At 37.3% G+C, this 22,783-nt stretch overlaps 2 protein-coding genes across 2 annotated transcripts; both read left to right on the top strand.

Annotated features, from left to right (window-relative positions):
- The first annotated feature begins 6,920 nt into the window (after positions 1–6,920).
- On the top strand, positions 6,921–7,974 carry LOC116072182 (olfactory receptor 147-like). Its single transcript, XM_031343502.1, has one exon. It carries the CDS (start codon positions 6,993–6,995, stop codon positions 7,944–7,946), a length of 954 nt encoding a protein of 317 aa, XP_031199362.1. The 5' UTR covers positions 6,921–6,992; the 3' UTR covers positions 7,947–7,974.
- Positions 7,975–18,834: 10,860 nt separating this feature from the next.
- Positions 18,835–19,872, top strand: LOC116072404 (olfactory receptor 8D2-like). The gene has a single exon (XM_031343835.1). The coding sequence runs from the start codon at positions 18,881–18,883 to the stop codon at positions 19,805–19,807; it is 927 nt and encodes a 308-aa protein (XP_031199695.1). The 5' UTR covers positions 18,835–18,880; the 3' UTR covers positions 19,808–19,872.
- The last annotated feature ends 2,911 nt before the right edge of the window (positions 19,873–22,783 follow it).

Consider the following 22,783-nt stretch of genomic DNA (forward strand, 5'->3'; position numbering starts at 1 on the left):
TTTTTAAATGCATACCATGTATGGTAGCACACACTTGATATCCTAGCTCTTGCTGTGTACATGAAGAGTGCAAAGACTAGATCAGCCTGAACTACATATCCAGACACTGACTAAATAAATACATGCTTCTGTAAATCAATAACTCCAAGAAGATAGATCAAAATAAATAGCAAATTCTATCTATGTAAGGAACAAAGAGCTAAACCAGTTTTCTGAGTGGTTATATTTGGATGTGTTCATATGTAGAAAAGGTTGAGAAGGTCAAAGCTGCAAAGTGGCCTGTGCATTTATGAAATGAGAGCGAAAACTGTTGTGTGATTTTCCTTGAAACAATGTAAAACAGAACACCTATTCATCAAAAATGTTGCACTGACAAAAGACTAGAGACTTCATTCTCCTCGTGACCAGCATGATGAAAGAATAGGATACTCATGTGTTCAGGAGCAAGTATTTCAAAGGGCATAGGTAATTCAAGGGCAGCTGCTTCCCTGAAACGTTCACTCCAGAATGAGAAATGACTCCCCAAACCTGTTTAGCTGAATCTTCCTGAACATTTCCCTTGAAGAGAGCCTCTCCTACCCAGAAAGAAGTTGCTATTTATATAACCTCAAGGAAGGCCAGGTGAGTCTTAAAACTTTCCTGAACATCTGGAGATTTGTAGGTTTTGTTAGCTTATTGTGTTTCCCTGTTTTCTCCAGGAGAAGTACCTTAGTACACAAAAGACATTTACATTATTTACACTCCCTGAATGTAGAAAGAATAAGAGTCAGGAGGATGTATCACTGTAGACAAAACAGGAAACCTCTTTTATATGTGTGGACTTGTTAGTCATTTTTGTCCCTGAATGATTTCATTACATCATTTATAGTGCAAAGTTCTGTAGCAAAGTAGCTTTATTCCCTAATGTAATTATCAATTTGTCATTATTCCTTTGTGTGCATGAACTTTTGGCTCTTTCTAGTGTATTGACAAAGAGTGTAACAGACATACAACCTGATTAACAATAGTATCCACTGTGAAGATACTCTTAAATAGGGGAAGAATTTCCTGATCTCCTAGGCGTTTACTTAAGAATACAGTAGAAGTTCCTTTGTGGGGGAGAGAGAGAGAGGGAGAGAGAGAGAGGGAGGGAAGGAGAGAGAGAGAGAGAGAGAGAGAGAGAGAGAGAGAGAGAGAGAGAGAGAGAGAGAACAATAATTTTGAGAGATTCTTGGATATACAATGTAAAAGGTTACACTCAGGTGTACTTAGATACACACCACTATTGAAATATTTTGGGGGGTTTTTGCACCACTTACTCTAGCCTGCATATCTCTCAAATAAAAGATACAGAAACCTGAACCTTTTATTAACAAGCTATAAGCCTAGACTGGGCAGACTCTGAACTATTCAAACCTACATCCCAGCCATAGGCCCCGTGTTACATGCTATTAGCATCTTAACTGGCTTGCTCTTCTCCATGTGTGTCCTCAGAGTGAGCTTCTCTTAGCCATGTGCTCATGGTCCATCCTGCATCATGATGACCTCTTCTCTTCCTCCTTCTCCCTCATGGTCTCTACTGATATCCCTTACTAAATTCTAAGTTTCACTTTCCTATCCTGTCTGCCTACTCATAGGCTCTAGCCTTTTTTTTTAAAACCAATCAGGGACTAATGGGGAACATTCTTCACAGCATATTGGTTAATACAGTGCCCCATGATCAGGTTGCAGTCTGGACAGGAGAACAGAACTCAGATTCTGAATACGTAGTGCACAAAACTAACCACAACACACCACCTCAAATAGCATCATTTATTTATTAGAAGTACATTCAAAATCCTTCCTCCAAGCAAGTTTGAAAATTATAAAATTAAATTAAAACAAAAATAGATAAAAAACAAGGAGTAGAAAATACTGTAATTTTCACATTGTTTAAGCATTAGAATTGGAAGTTTTTGAATCTGACTTTGATTCTTTACAGATGAAATCCTGTCAGAAGTTTGAGAGAGAAACTACCATTGCTCCATGTATTGTCTCATTCTTATATGACCTCTTAATAGCCTCTAAATGAAACAACTTTTAATATATCCATAAAAAATTCAAGACAAAAAGCAAGGTTATCTCCTGGGAATTACTTTGTCTCTCTATTGAGAAATTATGGATTTCCTTCCTGTTCAATAGTGTGGGGAATTAGCCTTGGAATTTGAGAGATCAACTAAAACTTTGAGTAACTCTAATCTATGCTTACATAAATGCTGGTTGAGTATTTGAGGGAATACCACTCTGTCTTGCATTTTTCCATTATGTTCTCAGACTATTTTTACCCAATGTAAATTTTATAATTAAAATTAATCATCTTATTTCTCTCTTCTTTATTAAATCAACATTTTAAAAAAAATTATAAAAATATGATTACATTTATTTATATAATTTATTTTTATAAAAAATTATAAAAAATTATAGTGGCCACACACTAGAGGTTCCTGAATTTTTATGAGTATGAGGTTTTACCCTAAATATTTTTAAAAGATTATTTAGGTCCAAAAATCTAGCCATAACTAATAATCAATCCACTACCCTATAAAAGACACTTCAAAGCTTATTATCTAAATAAATCAGGATTCTTAAGTACATTCATTTAGTCAATAAAAAAATTATTCAGGATATCTTTCTATGTATTGCTATGTGACACAATCTGAGTTATTGAAGCACTATGACACTATGATGAATAAGCTAATAGGTTTCCTTGGCCTTCAGTACCTGCAGATAATTACTGGTAAATCTGTTCAAAGTTCTGCTGACCAAAGTGTTTTCAATTCTTTTTTGTGCTTAGGAAACCAAAGTATTCTAAAATTCATTGTTTTATAATTTTGTTATGGAAACAGACATACTCAATACTTGTATTGAAACTACACAAATTAAATGCTAACCCATTGCAATCCTCCCTCATAGTTATGAATAGCACCTTATGATTATATATTATTTTACCCTGTTGATTACTAAAGATACCACAATTTGTTTCCATTAATAGTCTCTGTTTATATCTTAAATATTATATCAATTATATGGTCTTTAAAGCAGATCTTACACCACTACAATGGGTAAGGTTTTGTATGAAGGAAAGAAATGAGCCTTCCAGGACTAACAAAGGCAATGAAGTGGGTAGATTAAATACTTGTGTTCATGCTACTGTCTTTCAATATAGGCCTTGTCTAAACTTATTCCTGCCATTTGGCTTTTTTTCTCCCTGCAATGAGCTCATTCACATCACTTACCTTGAGGAATAACTTCTATTAGAGGAAATCTCACTGATCATATCAGTAGATGTGTCTACTTGCAACACTAGGCAATTTGGCATATAGGTGGATCTGATCTAAAAGCAACTCTAATTCTATTTTATAGATACAATGAACTTTACTACAATTTGCACCATCATATTCTGTTAGTAAGCTTCTGAGGTTTGGAAAATGCTACATTAGTTGCTTTGAACAGAGCATGCTTCTATCAATTAACGAGTTTGAAGTTTAGAAAGAAAAATCAGTAAAAGATGCTCATAAAAATTTCAGTGCATTGTAGTAAGTTCTACAAGTGGGAGGAAGCCCATTGGGGTTACAGGGAGAAAGATCCAAACATACTAGTGGGAAACATAGGAGGTTTCTTGAAGAAGATAATATGTGTAAAGACCCACATGAAGCAAATCTTACCTAATTATGAAGGTGGTTTTGTTAGGAAGATGAGAATTTTTTACTTGTATCTTCATGTATCTGTTTTTGCATTCCAAAAGATAATTTACTTAAGTTCACAGTTTTTATATTAATAGTAGCAAATTCATTAACATTTCCTCATAATGTAGTTTCTGCAGGTATCTTAATATTTTTTCAATACTATGTCATTTTTCTTTTGTTATAAAATCTGTAAATATGATGATTTTATTTTCTTCATTCTTGTTTCCATACAAACCTTTCTTTCTTTCTTTCTCCCTCCCTTTTTCCCTCCCTCCCTTCCTCCTTTTCTTCCTTCCTTCCTTGTTTGTTTTTAATACATCCTTGCCATAGTTTCCCCCTTCATCTACTTCTGCCAGACATTTCCTGCCTCCCTTCTTTTTCTGATCCACTTCTCATTTGTTTCCCTTCAGTAAAGAGCAGGTCTCCCAGGGATGTAAACTGAAAAAGGCATAGGAGGTATAGTCAGACTAGTTCAAACCCTCATGTGAAGGCTAGAAGAGGCAATCCAGTTGGAGGAATGTTTTAATTAACTATTTTATTTATTACATTCTAAATGTTGCTCGCCCCCAGGCCCCTTCCCAGAACTCTTCACCCCCTCCCCCTTCCCTTTGCCTCTGAGAGAGTGTGCCCCCCAGAATGCCCCACACAACAGGCATCTCCCTTCTCTGGGGCATCAAGTCTCTACAGGACTAAGTGCATCCTCTCCAGCTAAAGTCAGACAAGGAAGTCCTCTGTTGAATTCTTGCTTTAAGAACCTCTTTCAGAGCTGGAGAGTTGGTTAAACAGTTAAGAGAACTTTGCTCTAGCAGAGGACTCTGGTTTGATTCCTACTGCTCAGAGTGGCACCTCACAACTCTCTGTATCTGTAGTCCCAGAGCATATGAAACACTCTTCCGACCTTCACAGGCACTAGACTCATGCACGCAAAATGCTTGCACACACACAATAATAGTACAAAAGAAACTCTTGTTCTTGTTCCTTTCTTCAGAGAGCATTTTAATGCACAGTTTATTTAACCATGCATTTCCTTGACTTAACATCCTTTAAAGACTCTCATAGCACCTGGACCAAATTTGAAAGTAAGGAAATATTTGCAACTGGTTTTTGTTGTTGTTGGTGTTTTTGTTTGTTTGTTTGTTTGTTTGTTTGTTTTCTCCCCAGAGACAGGGTTTCTTTGTGTAGTCCTGGTTGTCTTGGAACTCACTTTATAGACCAGACTTCAAACTCAGAAATCCGCCTGCCTCTGCCTGGGATTAAAGGTATGCGCTACTACAGCCTGTCAATTGCATCTGTTTTTAATGTTATGAGGATTCACAGTGAAAGTTACATGCTTTTTATGTTTTTAATTTTTATTACTTATTTATTTGATTCATTTATATGAGTACATTGCAGCCATCTTCAAACACATCAGAAGAGGGCATCAGATCCCATTATGAATGACTGTGAAACACCATGTGATAGTTTGCATTTGCACTCAGGACCTCTGGTAGATCAGCCAGTGCTTTTAAACATTGAGTCATCTCTCCAGCCCCACAATTTTTATTTTATACTATTAACTTAACCAGAAAGATTTATATATTTGCAAAGTACCATGTGTTTTTTTTTTATTCTTAGAATATTCAGATGTTTTAAAAGAATTTGGGGAGTGGTGTTTAGGTTCAGCAAGAATTTTTAATAAAGTTTGATTTCTCAAGTGGATATATATCGAGGCTACAACCAATAAACGTGTTCTCTAGAGACAGGTATTTCATCCCAGTGCAATCAGAAAAAACCCTGAGAAGTGTGATAGTTAACAGCCCAGGAACTGGATGGGGCTAATCTGCATATGGGCCATGTTTAGGAATTTGGGGTTTATATGTCTAGTTTTACAGTTTTCTACTTTAATATAAAATACAGCACATGATCTTTTAGCAACTGACTGGCAATGAGGTACATTGACTTTTGAATAGCCTAAGATCATCTGGAGAGTCACTGCAGATGACTCCTCCTTTGTGCAATTCAAAGAATGAAATAATGAACATGGAGAAGTCATCTGAGAGGAAATTGATATCTCTAAGCAGGTGCTGTGTTCATCATTGGTAAGAAGTAAACAGGTATTGGATTCATGGGAAAAGCTCTCTCTGAATATTAACTGTCCATTGGTGTTGCTAAAACACAAACGTCTCCTGGGTTGAATGCCCAGGTGGTTTATCTGATCATAAATAGTAAGTTTCCTCTGGTGTGATTGTAGTGGGCTTCTTGCAGAAGACCAGCAAAATGTGCACTTTACTTTCATCTTTGGAGGAGTCCCAGGACCACTCATGGGTACAAGCTGTGTCCTGACACAGTCAGCACTATAGAAGCCTGAGAAGTCTGTGTCAGCATTCTTCCTTCTCCTGTTTTGGAATTATTTTCTATACAAATCATTTATAAATCAAATATAATAAGGACTAACAGTCTGTTCTCAAAAAAATAAAATCTGTGAGTATTCGATTTCAAATTTAGATTTAGAAATGTATTTGGTAAGTTTGCATTCTGTAAGTCTTTTAAAGCTAATTTTATTTATTTATTGGAATTTTTATACAATATTTTTTAGGTTATTATTTCCCATCTTTGAACTCTTATAAGAGCATTTTCCCTTTCATATCCACCCAATTTCATGGTTTTTTTGTCTTCTCTCTTAAACGATGTAAAAAAAGAAAAAGCCACTGAAACTCATAAAGTCTGTTTTTTCTCAACTGTTTACTCCTAAGACAGGGACCTTCCCTGCAGTGTGGTGTAAAACCAGTGTCACTCATAGTGTGGTGTATAACAAAATGAAGTTTCTATCTCCAAGCAGCACCATTTAAAGCATTCTCTTATGAACTCTGAGTGTGAGAGTCCCTGTTGCAAGATCTGTTGGCATAGTGGGGCATAGAAAACATCTTGGGAAAATCAGTCCCCATTTCATAAGATGAACCCCCAGTATCTTAAGCTTTCCTAAGTGAGACATCTACTCAGTGGGCTTCTCAGTAATTTACCTTGGGCAAGGTATATGTTTTTGATAACACAATCTTTAGCCACTTCTGAAATGTGTACAGTTGCCTCTGTAGAAAGGAAGGGGATTGTATCTACAAAGGCACTAAGAGCTGAAATAGGAAACAGACAACCTGGGATAATCACCTGCTTTGAGGAATTTGTTCAAACTAGATGATTTGCAAACCAACCTCCTAAGGGTCTTTGAGGGAACAACAGAGTCCAGAGCATGGATGGGAAATGTCTTAGGTGAGTTCAATATTGTGTTCATTGTCTCTTTCTTTACCTCTGTAGATGACGATCTACAGAAGAATGACAGATGGAAATTACTCCCTGGTGACAGAATTTATCCTGGAGGGCTTAACTAACCGGCCAGAACTCCAAATGCCTCTATTTTTTCTGTTTCTAGGAATCTATGTGGTTACTATAGTGGCAAATCTGGGCTTAATTACACTGATTTCATTGAATTCACACCTTCACACACCCATGTATTATTTCCTCTTTAACTTGTCATTTGTAGATATTTGTTACTCTTCAGTCTTTACCCCCAAAATGCTAATGAATTTTGTGGTAGAGAAGAACACCATCTCCTATACAGGCTGCCTGACTCAACTCTACTTCTTCTGCTTTTTCGTCATTACAGAATGCTACATACTGACTGCAATGGCATATGACCGTTATGTTGCTATTTGCAAGCCACTGCTATATAATGTTATATTATCTCCCTGGATCTGTGCTGTGTTCGTGTTTGGGGCATATGTGATGGGATGCTGGGGTTCCCTGGCCCACACACTTTGCATGGCAAGACTGACCTTCTGTGACGCAAACCTTGTCAATCATTATCTGTGCGACATCCTCCCTGTGCTCCAGCTTTCCTGCACCAGCACTTACAACAATGAAGTTGTAGTCTTTGTTCTGGTTGGCATGAACATTGTAGTGTCTACCAGTACCACTTTTATCTCCTATGGTTTCATCATTGCCAACATCTTACGCATCAGTTCCACTCAGGGCAGGGCTAAAGCCTTCAACACCTGTAGTTCCCATATAATGACTGTCTCACTCTTCTTTGGAGCAGCAGCATTTATGTACATGCAACCTTCTGATGTAGAGTCTATGGACAAAGGAAAAGTGGCCTCGGTATTTTACACAAATGTAGGGCCCATGCTGAATCCCTTGATCTATAGCTTAAGGAATAAGGATGTCAAACTTGCTCTGAAGAAAACACTGAAAAGAAAATTATTTTCTTGAGCAGAAATAGGGAAATGCTAGAAGTAGATAATTCTCTTAATTATTTTAAGATATTTATCATAACTACATATTGACCTTAATCAAATATAACTCATTATCTCCATTAATTTAAAGCCATATTTGCTTTATTCATAGCTTTTCTTTTTCCTTGTTCTTTTTCTTGCACTTTTACATAGATAATTATACACTTGAGACATCAAGAAATAGGTAAAAAGTATTATGCTTTAATTTTTCTATATGGAAATATGGTTATGCATGGACAAATATTATCGATTAGGTAAGCAATTAACCAAATAACATCACACACCACCCATTTATACTGTGAGATAGGAGGTTAATTATGCCTATGAATCCTGCTCTGCTGTGTGTCTTTGGTGTCACAGTTGAATTCATATGACATAGACACAAGTCATGTTTTTTCATAAAAAGAAACCCAATGGAAAATATTGGTGATAATTTTTAAAAATATCTTTCACCTACTCCTAAATGCTTTTGGTAGCAGCTACAAAATCTGCATCAGTTTCTCCTGCCTTAAGAGATTGTTAAAGACAAACATAAAAGCCAGTCAGTATAAACATGTACTGAAAGTAAATATGACAGGAAATATGGGTTTCAACATTTGGTCTCAAACAGTCTCTGATACATCAGATAATTTTTCTGTACTGTTTTTTGCACTTTTTGTTTTAACTATTAGTTGCTGTAGTCATTGAATAAAAGACATTTCAGTTTCTTCTAATACATGAGTCTCTTTGTTCTGAATATAGTAACATAAGATAAACTGCAAAATCCTCATTTTTTAAGAAATAAAGAATTGGTTTGTTTTGCCTTTCCATAAGATATTATGATCAAGATTGAAATTTTACTTACTACAAAAATTTCAGAAATATTTTAAGTGCTTATAAAATTTCTGCTTTCTATTGTTGTATATAGACTTAATTAATGAATATCTTAATTAAAATTTTTCATAAATTGTAAATCATAAGCAGAGATGTTATTTTTATGGTTTTAGAGCAAAAACCTTTAGAAATCATTTTAAAGTTACTACTGTGACATATCAGGACACATAGAATGTATGAATGCTTAACGTATAAAAACAGACAATTTTATTTTGATATACTTTGTAGGTAAATGCTGTTTTTTAACTTAGAGGTTGGTTTGAAGTAAAAAGTAGCTTTTCAAATATAAGAATATGATATTATAATTAGCTTTTCTCATCAAAAAGAAGATATACATACAAAGTTTTACAGAACAAAGATATTTGGTGAAGGTAAATGAAACTGAAGGAGGATGCTTTATTATACTCATGAAGAGTTTCAATAGCAATCTCTCTAGAGTGAAGAATACTTGCTAATCCTAAACTGTGTTACATTCCTCCAGATAGGGAAAAACAAATTTGAAAATCAAAAATCAAAAGTAATATTTTTATCTTCTATATCTAAGATATTAACATTTTATTTTACTAGTGGCAAGTATTGCACATGTTCAAAACAAATCAACTAATAATATTCCTGTGGAGAATAATTGCCAGGATAGAATAACAAAAATTTGAAAACTGTAGTTATTGTGACTATATATTGAAGTTGGTGCCTTGAGGAATCTTGTGTCTTTCAAAAGGTTTACATTTTCTCCTGATGGGCTAATCGCTTGTAGCTCCTAGGGAGGCTTTTGAAAAGGCTCCCTGTTGTGTCTTTGTTTGCCTTTTCCAGTCTTTGCAAAACCTTCTTTCCTTCATTCTAGATAATAAACTTAAGCTTCATGAAAAATTTCAAAATACTTCGTAAGAAATTTTTCATAAACCCAAATGCAGAATCTTGACACAGAAATCAATAAATATTTTATATTAAATTATTTATTATTTACATACTGATCACAGTTTCCTTTACCTTCTCTCCTCACAGTCCCTCCCTCTCCTCTCTCCCCTTCCTCCCCCCCTTGTCTACTTCTTGGAAAAGGGGAGGCCTGCCATGGATATTATGCATATCATGTTGCAGAAAGACTAGGAGTGTTTTCTACTAAGGCTAGACAAGGCAAACTAATCAGGGGAAAGGAGTACAAAGGCAGGCAATATAGTCAGAGACAGCCCCTGCTCCCACTTTATGAATCCTGCATTCGTGCCATCATGCACAGGTGTTACATATGTGCAAAGGGCCTAGGTTCATCCCATGCATGCTTTCTGGTTGGCAGTTCAGTCTCTATGAACACCTATGAGTCCAGGTTAGTTGATTCTGTAGGTTTTCTTGTGGTTTCCTTGACCACACTGATTCCTTCAATCCTTCTGCCACCTCTTCCACAGGAGTCTATAATCTTCACTGAATGTTGTGGATCTCTGCATCAGTTTCCATCAGTTATTGAGTAGAGTCCCTGTCTGAAGACATTTATGCTAGGCTCCTGTCTGCAAAGTATAGCAGAATATCATGAAGAGTGTCAGGGGTGGGTTCCCTCTCAAGCCATGGGTCTCAATCTGGGCCAGTCATTGGCTGGCCCTTCCCTCAAATTCTCCTTCATTTTATATCCCTGCACATTTTGTAGGCAAGAAAAGTTGCGGATCTCAGTTTTGTGTTTGGGTTGGTATCCCATTCCCTCCATTAGAAGTCTTGCCTGGTTACAAGAGGTAGCCAGTTCAGGCTCTATACTCTCCACTTTTAGGGTTACCATCATAAATTCTTGGGAGTTTCCATTCTACTAGGTTTCTAGAATTTAAAAGAAATATTTTTTAAAGCAGAAAATAATTTACCCTGTGCGATAAGAAGTATGTGCAACATGTGAAGGCATTAGGAAAACAGTAATACTCATTAATAGATTATAGATTTGTAAAATGTAATTTTGAGCATCAAATCAATCCAATCCAATCTCTTTTCCTGGCTTTTTCTTCACTGTGCAAAAAGCTGACCATGTTCCACTTTATACCTCTCTCAATAAGACTAACTTTTTTTTAAAAAAATATTTTTAAAGAACTTACTTTCTAATGAAAGCTCATGTCTAACCCTAGGACTAGTTGCTTCACAGCTCAGTTACTTTTGATTTTTTAGATTCCTTAAGCCACTCACATAATTTGCATTCTTATTTTTTGAAAAATTATATATTTTTGAACCCATGTTTTTAGAGATCTTCTCCAAAGTAAGGGCTGTATCACAGGTCCCAGCATGTACTATTTGGCTGAGACATTAAGCCACACCTTCACTGCACATTCTCATGCTGTCTCTGATTATCATGGAGTCCTCAACATTAATAGGGAGGATATTTCTTGATGGAGGAATATAAAATATATATGTTATTATACAAAAAATCCTTATGTCCACAGCAGCAATTAACACTCATGGAGTCCCACACCCTGCTTGCCCTGTCCAAGGGTCAGGAACCATGTCATTCTGTCCTCATCAAAGCTATGCAGGACCCAGTAAAATAATACAAAATATTACTAGAAATTAGGATATGTGAATAACAATGACAAAAATAAATGAAGCAATTCTATTATTCACAAGATGTACGTTACAAAAAAGGTAACTTTTACCCTAAAAGAGCTGTGGACTAGTATAAATGATAAGGATAAAGCTACAGAGCAAACAAACAATACAATAAAAAAGTAAATTAGAACATATTTGGAACTCAAAATGACACATAGGCTTTGTCTGCTGAATGCTGGGATTAAAGGTGTGTACCACCACACCTGGACTTTTCTTCACCTAGACATTACTCTGTCCCAAACTACCCTTGAATTTAGAGATCTGCTTGGCTTTATCTCCTAGGATTAAGGGTGTGTACCACCATGCCTGGGTCTAAATTTTTTATGGCCATTGTTCTTCAAGATCCAGATCAAAAACCTAGTCTTAAAGCCTCAGTATCTGGATAACAACTGTGCCCTCCACTTCTCTATTATAGTTCATTCCAGGTTAAAAATTCAAATTATTCCTTGCTCAAATTCAAACACAAACAATAAGCTTAGGTGGGTGGGATCTTACCCTAAGATAATCACTCCCTTAATCTTTTTATCTTCTTGAACACAGGATTCAGGTCCATTTCACTTCCTGGTCCCCTTTTATTATTACTTGAACCACAAAATTTGTATTTTTTTTTCTTTTTAAGCTTGCTAGGCTTAATCAGAATGCACACCATGAGACTAAGCTAGAGAACAATGTCTCTGCTGGGCTTCTTTGAGACTTCCTTTGTCAATGCAATTGATATAAATCTCTTTAACCTCACACAAGGGCAAAAAGCAGTCACATTCTTCACAAAAAACAGTCTCTAGGTCACATATTGAAATTCTTCTCCACTGAAACTTTTTGGGCAAGATCTGCACAGTTCAAATCACTCTCAGCAACAATGTCTTCCATATTCCCACTAGGATATCCCATTAAGTCCCATTTAGAACATTCTCCTGTTTTACAAATTCACATTCTTCCAAACAAAAGCATGGTCAGGCTTATCACAGCAATATTCCAGTACTTAGTGCCAACTTTTCTGTCTTAGTTGGGGTTTTACTGCTGTGAACAGAAACCATGAGAAAAGAAATTCCTATAAAGACAACATTTAATTGAGGCTGGCTTACAGGTTCAGAGGTTCGGTCCATTACATGGTATGAGGATGTCAGTGTCCAAGCACATATGCTGTAGGAGTAGCTGAGAGTCCTACCTCTTTATTTGAAAGCTACTAGGAAAAGACTGGCTCATACATGGTAAGGAAGAGGTGTAGCTGTCCAGCAGCCATGGATGATTTGGGTTACCTGAAAGGAAGCTGGAAATGAAAAAGGACAAGGGGCAGGAGAAGGAAGAAACCAAGATAACTTTTCTGATCAAGGCTCAAAGTTTAATATTTAGAACTGCATTTATATAGGGACAGCCCACAGACCCATCCTTTCTTTCTGCTGGATTATGTTGCAAAGCAAGCTCAGCAGGTAGTCTACTCTTGTAGGAAATTGCAGGTGTGGCAAGATGGAAGACTCCACCTAGGTTGGTGGAAGACTCCACCTAGGTTGTGCTAGCTAAGGGACCAGGCTTAGGTGTGGATTTCATTAGTCACAATGCCCGAGCTGCCAAGAGAGCCCCCCAGGCGCCATTCCCGCTCCTTGCAGGTCCTTGCACAGGTTCTGGAACAGCAGTGGCAAGCCCAAGAGCACTACAACGCCACACAGAAAGGCCATGTGCCCCATTACCTGTTGGAACGCAGGGACCTGTGGCGGAAGAAAGCTGAAGCTCGCCAGTGTGGCCTGCCAGACCCTTCCATGCCCCCTGGCCACACGCTCATGCCTGAGAATCAGCGGTTAGAGACACTGAACAATCTGCTTCAGAGCCAGAGCCAGCTGCTGCGTGAGCTAGTACTGTTACCTGCTGGGGCAGACTTTCTGAGAGCCCAGGGTCACCGTGTTGAACTGGACTGGAAGTTGGTACAAATAGAAGAGGCTATCAAGATCTTTTCCCGACCCAAAGTCTTTGTGAAGATGGATACCTAGCCCTTCCCCCCTTTGTGGGTAGATTAACAGGGAGATCCATGTTGCGGATCAGCACGTGGCTGCAAAGGGGCAGACTCAAGCCCTGTTGTAGCTCCAGAGAGAGGAGCACTGGGGTGGGCAGAGTCTAAAGCACTTCCTAGTTACCAGGGGCTGCAGAAGGGCCATCAGCCTCCCAACTTCTCTGTCAAAATTAAACCTTTGTACACACACACACACACACACACACACACACACACACACACACACACACACAAAAGGTCCTACTGTGATAAACACTTAAGGTCTATTTAGCCTGCTCATGGCTGAGGGAAGGGCACAAGGAGGATCTCATTACCCACACTCACATTAATACACTTCCCTCAACAAGGCCATACCTACTCCAACACATCTGCTAATTGTGCCACTCCTTGGGCAAAGCATATTCAAACTACCATACATGGGTGAAGGCAGCACATAGAAAGAAGATCTGAGCAAGCCCAAGCCAGAGCAAATCCTAGATTAGAGAGAGTAGTTTAATACAAATTTCTACACCTAGCTACAAAGCTACTGGTAATTATTAACTGTTAGGGAGGCAGAAGCAATTATTTCTAAGACTGTATTCCCTGGTAAGTCAACCACACCAATGGATGACAAAACATACAAGGATATTTGCACATCCCCAGCAAGTCTGGAAGTTAAAATGAACAAACAAATGAACAAACAAACAAATCAAAAATAAATAAAATTGACACAAAATTAAGTATAGGATCTTTTTGGAGTAAACATGATCAAAATTAGTCTCAAAGAGCTAATTGGGAAGGGAAATGAAGAAGGAATTAATCTTGGGAAGAGGGCAGGAGGGGGAATAACTGGGAGGAGGACAGAATAGACACTGAATTTGTGATATAATATATGACAAGTTAAATAAATAAATAAATAAATAAATAAAACCTTTAAATCTAGATAAGATGGTGTATGACTTGCTGGGCAAGGAGGATCACGAATATTAGTTGAGCTTGGTTAATAGTAAAATCATGGTTTAGAATATATTTTATTGAACAAAATAAGCAAATATGTTAAAGGGATACCAGTAACATCATTTCACATGATTTGAGTGGCTAATGGTTTTACACAATGTTCAGAATTATGTGATTCTAGGTCATAAAGCAGAAAGTTGGGATTTGAACAAGTACCATAACCTAATGTAATTACTGAGGTAAGTCTTTTTTCAGCAAAAAGATGCTCTACATTTAGTCTTTAATAATAGTAGGAAAGGAGACATATATCTTTATAGACTTTGAAATACAAAAGTTATAGATTAGTGACTAGGAAAATCTAATAATTCCCCCAGGAACTAAGTGACATCTATTAGAGTAGGGTTTAGATAGTAAAAGAAAAAATATTTATGATAAAACTTGTAAATTCTAGAGTATTATAGAAAGATAGCATGGGATTTATTATTAAGTTTTCTTAACTATGGAATCCCTGAGGTAATGAAATGTTATTGAGATTATCAATGACTTAGCTTGTTTTCTTCATTAATTATGTATTAAAAATGGGCCAAATCTTCTGAGAGTTTGTACACCTTTGGGAATGAATTAATTCTGTATTTCTAAGACCTAGCACAAAATTCCCAAATAATATAGGATCCCAGTGTTTGAAGCACACAACTTAAGGTAGGTAGATTTCTAATTCTTAGAACTTGAATAAGTATTAATGATATCTGAGTGTTAGTTTTCAAATGGTCTTAACAATCCATAGTTCATCAATACTGTAGATCTACCTTCCCCACTATAACATTATACATATAAACATTTTAAAAATATTTTAAAACCTACATTGAGTTTTGTAATTCTGTAAAAGGAATCCTACACAATATATTTACCATTGAGGAAATAAATATGTAGTTAATATGAAATCACCCACAATTTGATACAATGTGGGATAGTTCTATAGTGACATCAAAATTCTTAGCCCTATGCTATAGCATATTGATGTAGTGTTTGGGATTATATTACTTACTTTTTACATGAATTAAAGCACAACCATTGCATAAAAGACCAACTTCTGAAATAATAGCATAGAAAAGTTCAACTATGGTTTAAAATATTCTCATTTGCTCATTGTCCTCCTAAATGCACACTCTTCTAGTAATATGTTTAAAAACTAGGGATTTATAGAGAAGCAAATTATCAATGTTTATTTTCATTTTAGATACACATATAGTTCATGTGCCCCCCTCTATACATATACATATATATGTGTATGTGTGGGGGGTGTGTTTAAATGCTGATCATTTCATGGGTAACAATAGATCTTGTAAGCATCTATATTCTTACCTATTGAGTAACCATTTACTTTTCTTGGATACTCATTCATGCATATCAAGAATGCAACAACAACTGTTTTGCCTGATACTGTTGTATATTATACAGAAGATGATATAATTGTAGGTGCTAAAGATAGAGGACAAAACAGGAAGAAATAAAAATCAATATCTCATTGGTGCCTACAGATAGCACATGACCTATGCAATTAAAATTTGGTGGTTTTCAATTTTGTTGTATAAAATATTTTATTTTAAGTCAAATATTGCATATATAATATTTAATTTTGTTCATATGTGACTTGTATAATGGATTACTTTGGTAGGAAATTTAAACATTGTATCAGGTGCTCTTGCCTCTTTGAGATGATAATATCAAAACACATTCATATAAATTACTTTTCCATGAACTATATGAACAAACTTATATGTTTTATACATGCAAATTTTATAATACATAGGTAACTTTGTGGTTTGAGGAATTCTGTTTTTTACTGAATTTCAAGTTGATTTTGTAGCTACCTTTTCTTGCTGTGAAACTGCTCTCACTGTGATTCACAGCTAGGCTTAATGGCTTTCACATGCCTTCCTTAATCTATCTGATTTTGCTTTTTCTCACCTCTTCCCATATTACTTACAAGTATTTCCTAAGAAAGCAAGGCACTAAGAGGGGAATGTATGGATTTATGAGAGAATAAGTCTTAGTACTAAAATATTATGTTCCCTATTTAGTTTTATATAGATATGATATTGTTAAAGCTCACCAAATAAATGTCTATAGATAAGTGAAATATTAGAGTTATCTCATACTGGGCTCTGCCAAACACATGATGATGGGGTTCATTTGCTTCACCAGATGAACAATTTAAACCACAAAAAATCTGTAGTTTATCTAGACAACTCTTCCTTAGAAAAGGAAATTCAGTCAGTTATTTTGGCACCTACTCAAAACTGTGGCACTTACTAAGTTTCACAAACAGCTGTATGTCTCTTTCTACTGTGCTGCATAGTGTGATGAGCTTCTACCTGTGAAAATTAAATCTCTCAGTCTGATTCATATGGTTAACTGATCAAGTCAGAGCATCCACCGGATAGTGCCCCAATTTCACAGTCACTTTAAAGGGCTTCACACCTTCAGAGTATGACCCATTTAATTTTGTTTCTTGGACAGGTTATTGCTATATAGCTCAGAGTAGAGGATAACCCTCCTTACTTTACTTTTGTGATTCAAATTCATTATCTTATTCTTGAAGATCATATCCTGTTATATTCTTTGTAATAATATCTCATCAAATCCTGGTCTTAAAGACACAGGTATGCTGAATATTCTTAAAAAGTTGTAGAATACTTTCACAAAAATGTATTGAAACACTGTACCTTGTTTGGATCTTTACCCTGTTTGTAATACAAAATTAAAGTAGTTTATTTCATTGTGTGCATTGATGTTTTCTCTATTGTTTTCATTTTTGGAAAAAAATACATAATCTAAAGCCATATCAATTTCCAGACTCTATATATTTCTCTCTGTTGTAACATTAGGAACAATTTAATCTTATTGTGATATTTTTTGCACATAGGTCTTTATTCTGCATGTATGTCAGTGTATCATGTGCATGCTGGTAACTGCAGAGGCCAGAAGACAGTGTCTGAAACTCTGGCACTGAAGTTATAAATGGTTTTCAGCTGGCAGGTAGTTACTGGGACATGAACCTAGGGTTTCTGGACAGAAGAGTAGTTGGTGCTCTTAAATGCTGTGCCATCGCTGCAGCTTATAGGGAATGTTTTAATGCAAAATTACTCAAAAAATTATTAACTAACTTTTTAAGAAGCATATATTTCAACTCTGCTAGAATTTTAGGAAACACTAAATACACATAAAAGTAATTTTGCAGTTTTGAAAATAGTTAGTAAGACATTGGTTTCATCTGGTACAAGAAAAGGAAGTCCTTGAAGAAAACACTGATTTATTAATGGTTCAGATATAACACCTGGAAGTCAGCTGTAATTTGCTCTTTTACAGATATACCTGTCCTCAGCTATAATTTATGGCTAGACTGTAGCACCATATGTCTCTTTCTACTTCCATACCTACTAGCAGGAGAATGTCCCAGTCTAGCTTTCCATTCTCAGAAGATATATAAAAGATTGCAAATCTAGGATGAATAAAATCATTATATCCTCTCATTTACACTGAGAATCTTCTTTTATTTAAGTGTCTTTACCGCCAGATTTAGAAACTGTAATATTGACTTATATAATGCATTGAAAAATTGAAAAGGACTATTTTTAGATTATCTGAGGTATATTGCAAGCCACAGTTTCATAATGCTGATGGTTCCTTTAGCAGGTACTCAGTTGAAAAAGGTAAGTAGTTTTATTCTAATTATATAACTAAAATAATTGAGTCTGAGTTTGTGCTTATTTTTAATATGTAGTACTTGCAGAGTTAAGTTTTATGAACAAAATGACAAGACATGGCTTAAAGAGAAGTAGTCAATAAGGTCAACAAGACTACTAAATTTAGTATTTGTCTGAAAGCTTTCAAAGCCCATGAGGCATCAACCCTGTACAAAGAATTATACACAACTAAGAAATGCTGAAAGCAGGAGACATATTCTTACCTAGAGAAGAGCATAATGGCCGGGCATTCAATCCCAGCACCTGGGAGGCAGAGGCAGTTGGATTTCTGAGCTCGAGGTCAACTTGGTCTACAGAGTGAGTTCTAGGACAGCCAGGGCTACACAGAGAAACCCTGTCTTGAAAAAAAAAAGGTGAAGAGCACAATGATTTCTTATCCAATATTAAAGGTCAACTCTGAAAATTTGCATACAAGTAACATGACACAGACTGAGAGGTTGCAATGAGGACTACATATGTATACACATATGCATACATGCATGTAACAATAATTAATGATAAATGTTAGTGATTTTGAGGTAGAGCAAAGAGAAGTATATGGGAAGGCTTTAAGAGAGGAAATGGTAAGGGATTCATGTCATTATATTATAATTTCAAAAACTAACAGAAGTAATTTTTGAAAAGGTCTATGGAATAGACAAATAAATGGGGAAAATAAGATTTTCAGAGGTGGAATCCATCAATTGAGAATCTGAATACAATAGTCAAAATCAACCATTTACCTCCCTTTTCCTTATAGATAATATTTTATAAGAAATTACTACTATGAACCATTCTTCAGTGATTGACTTTATCCTCGAAGGACTAACAAAACGCCCAGAGCTTCAGCTCCCACTGTTTCTCTTGTTTCTGGCAATATATGTGATCACAGTGGTGGGAAACTTGGGCATGATCCTCTTAATCACTGTTAGTTCTCAACTTCACTCTCCAATGTATTATTTTCTCAGTCATTTATCCTTCATTGACCTTTGCTATTCCACTGTCATTACCCCAAAGATGTTGGTGAACTTTGTATGTGAGAAGAACACAATCTCATTTTTGGAGTGCATGACTCAACTTTATTTCTTCCTCATTTTTGTCATTGCAGAAGGTTACCTGCTGACAGCCATGGCCTATGACCGCTATGTTGCCATCTGTAGCCCACTGCTGTACAACATTGTCATGTCCCACCGGGTCTGTTCCATAATGATGACTGTAGTATACTCACTGGGCTTCTTTGGTGCTACTGTCCATACAACCCGTATGACAATGTTGTCCTTCTGTGGGTCTCATATTGTCAGCCACTATTTTTGTGATATTCTACCCTTGTTGACTCTGTCTTGCTCCAGCACCCATATTAATGAGGTACTGCTGTTTATTATTGGTGGAATTAATACACTAGCACCTACACTGGCTGTCATCATCTCTTATGCTTTTATTCTGACAAGCATTCTTCGCATCCGCTCCAATGAAGGACGTTCCAAAGCATTTGGCACCTGTAGCTCCCACATTATGGCTGTGGGAATCTTCTTTGGTTCTATAACTTTCATGTATTTCAAGCCTCCTTCCAGCAATAATATGGAACAGGAGAAAGTGTCCTCTGTGTTCTACACCACAGTGATTCCAATGCTAAATCCCCTCATATACAGCCTGAGAAACAAGGATGTAAAGAGTGCACTGAAAAAGATGGTTGGTGGAAGGCAGTCATCCTAACTAATTAAGAGAAATAATAAAAAAAAAAGAGACATTCTCATAGGTTCTTTGCATGCTTACTTTCCTCCAGAGAAAATAGTTGTCTCTTTTTGAGAAATGAGTATATTATGTTTGAGAATATCTGATACATTTTAATAAACTATCAAACAATATAGTTTTGTGATAGATACTGTAATCTCTGTAAATATTTAAGAGTAATAAAAATTCATGAAAGATGAGGGTTTATAAATATGTAAATGTTATCACTATAATAAAACTCAATATCATTGGTTGGACAAAGATAGCAAACTATGTTTGAAGAAAGGTCTTCCTGAATATTGACCACATGAACTAAATCATACATATGCTTGTCCCATTATGACAACAAGATAGAAATTGGAGTGATGCAGGCACACAACAAAGTATGCCAGCAGCTGCAAGAATCTCAGACAATTTGAATCTCCTCTTATAACAACTAGAAGTAGAGAAGTGCCATGAAAGTATCATTTTAGGCCAGGTAGATTTAATTTTAAATATCTGTCTGGAGTTGTAACTTAATAAGATCCTCTTAATTTAAGCCCCCATATTTATGGAAATCATTACAACAACTCTAAAATAAATCAAAACAATGTTCAAGGCAATGTCAATTTGTCATTAGCTTATTATGAAGAGTAGTTTCTCTTGCATTCCCCATCCTAATGTATGTTGTATCCATGGGAAAAAAGATGCAGGAATTGAAGACATATCATTGATTACACAAGATAATGGCAGGGAAATAGAAAATCTGGGGGGAAAATCATACTGTCCTCAAAATGAAAACACACTCTTTACCTACATCTCTTGTATTGAGATATTCTGAAATTACTCACTGAAATGCACTTCTCTGAAGAGTACTTCATATTTGCTTCTGATTATCTATTGTTTTTCAGCTTTGTAATGTTTAACTTGAGTCATGTATGCTGCAGTTTGACAATGTCATCACTTTGTGTTTATAATGAAAAAGTCTATGTATGGTGTGCTTAAATTTAATCAAATTTCTTATAAATAAGAAAATATTTAAGACTAAAGACTCTTCCAGGAAAAGTAATATATAAAATAACTCCTTACAGTTAATAAAACACCACTGAGAAACATCCTGGAAGTGGAAGAGGATGCAGAAAAAGTATAAGATCCTGAGGGAGAACTCTAAGGAGAGAGATCACAATATCAATGAGATTGGCTCATATATGAACTTATAGAGACTGTGGCACCATGGTAGAGCCTGCAAGAGTCAGCAACAGATTCTATTCTGTGCTGAAAGTGTACACATACCACCATCCCTAACTCAGAATTATCTCTTATTGTTAACCACTTGTGAATGAAATTTTGATTTTCTCCAGGAGAGTCTCAGTGGGTAAATAAACTATGATTAAGGACAGTCTGCATGTTCAAAAGTAGATAGCCAATGGAAAATGAATTCAGTGGTATCTTTGGGGATGGCGTCCGATGTGTGGCTAAGACATGGGAGTGCTCTAGGAGCGGTAATATATCATGGATGCAGAGATTTCTAGACAGATCCCCAGAACTGGGGTAGACGGTTTGAGACTTTGGGGTAAGAGCGAAGCATTTTGCCCCTGGGTTGAGGATAAGATGGGCTAATTTTCTTCTAGAAAATTATAAGATATGCACTTACAATCTTATTTATGAGGCAGCCTCATCTGGGTTTCCAGATCTCTTTAACAGGGGCTGGGTTGAAGTTATAGCACTCAGAGCTCTCAATTCTAGCTAGATTTGATGGCAAGGGTTTTCGCCAATATGTCGACAGGATTTCGGCGGGGTTTTCCGCCAAGGGGTCTGGCATGCCAGGTTTCCAGCTGATTTAGCTGGGGTTCAGGGGGTCAGCCAGTAGGCTGGGTACTCGGATTGGGTTCCGAGGGATGTGGACTGCGGTAACTCTAGGCTTAGAGGTAGTCTGTCCCCTGTTTTGTTCAGCTCGGTGCTCAGAGCTGCTAGAGGTATATGTTTATGTGTTTTCATGTTACATGTGAGTCGTGTCTCGTGGTGTGAATGAGAAGTCTTGTCTTGTGTCTGTATTACAGTGCGCGGGGCGGGCGGGCCCAGGGGAGTGCGCAAGAATCCGGCATAGGATCTGCCAGTCAGCCGGTCTGCCAAGCAGGGTCAAGTTTGCGCAGTCGGCTAATCTCCGGGTACAGCTGCCTGTGTACCTCCAACTCTGCCCGCCCGCAGCTCCTGGGTGACCTGCTCAGATCGGAGCAGAGAGCAGGGATTGACTGGCTAGACAGCCTGGTTCAGAGTGGCTGCCTGCTGGCCGTGTGCGGAGCTTGGGGGCCCCGCCACCTGCTCTGTTGCAGCTCCCCGGTGGCTGTGGCAACGCTGTGTTTGACTGTTCTGCACAGAGCCAAGCACGTAGGTTGTCCGCTGGCTCTGCACTCTGCGGTTCAGTGATTCCTTCTGCAGCAGCCTGTGTGCTTGGTCCAGCTACAGAATACAGCTGGTGGACGGGCGGCTGCTATGACAGTGCACAAGCGTTTTAGCTATTTAGGCGACATCTAGTTATCTTACCTATTACTAGCCCATGTCAGGCAGGGTGTACTAGAGATCCAGAGAGCAACAGAGGTCTCAGTTACCAAGATTCCCAATGTAGAACACCTAGAAGCACAGCTCGCCTGCTCTGGGCTGGTTCGTACAGGGAAGTGCAGGTTGCAGAAGTCAGTCCTCGGACTACATTTCCCAAACTGCCTTGCAGCGGCCAGCCGAGCCCAGGAGCCCCGGTCGTTGCACCTGCGCCTGCTTGCGTGAGCATCTGGCTGCCTGCGCCACACCTGAGTCCTCTGTCCTGGGCCAGCCCGCGCGAGGTGGAGTTCGGGGAGGTGGCCCGCGCCTGCTGGAGTAGGGTGCGCACCTGCTGGGCTGTTCGGTGTGGCGTGCGTGCAGCCCTGGACATCTACTTACTGCACAGAATTGATTTCAAAGAGTTTAGGTTGCCTTTAACTGGGA

The sequence above is a fragment of the Mastomys coucha genome, unplaced genomic scaffold (genome assembly GCF_008632895.1).
Source record: "Mastomys coucha isolate ucsf_1 unplaced genomic scaffold, UCSF_Mcou_1 pScaffold23, whole genome shotgun sequence".
Taxonomy (NCBI): Eukaryota; Metazoa; Chordata; class Mammalia; order Rodentia; family Muridae; genus Mastomys; species Mastomys coucha.

Excerpts from the sequence above, each read along its gene's own strand:
- LOC116072404 (XM_031343835.1), top strand. The coding sequence starts at position 18,881 with ATGAACCATTCTTCAGTGATTGACTTTATCCTCGAAGGACTAACAAAA.
- LOC116072182 (XM_031343502.1), top strand. The coding sequence starts at position 6,993 with ATGACGATCTACAGAAGAATGACAGATGGAAATTACTCCCTGGTGACA.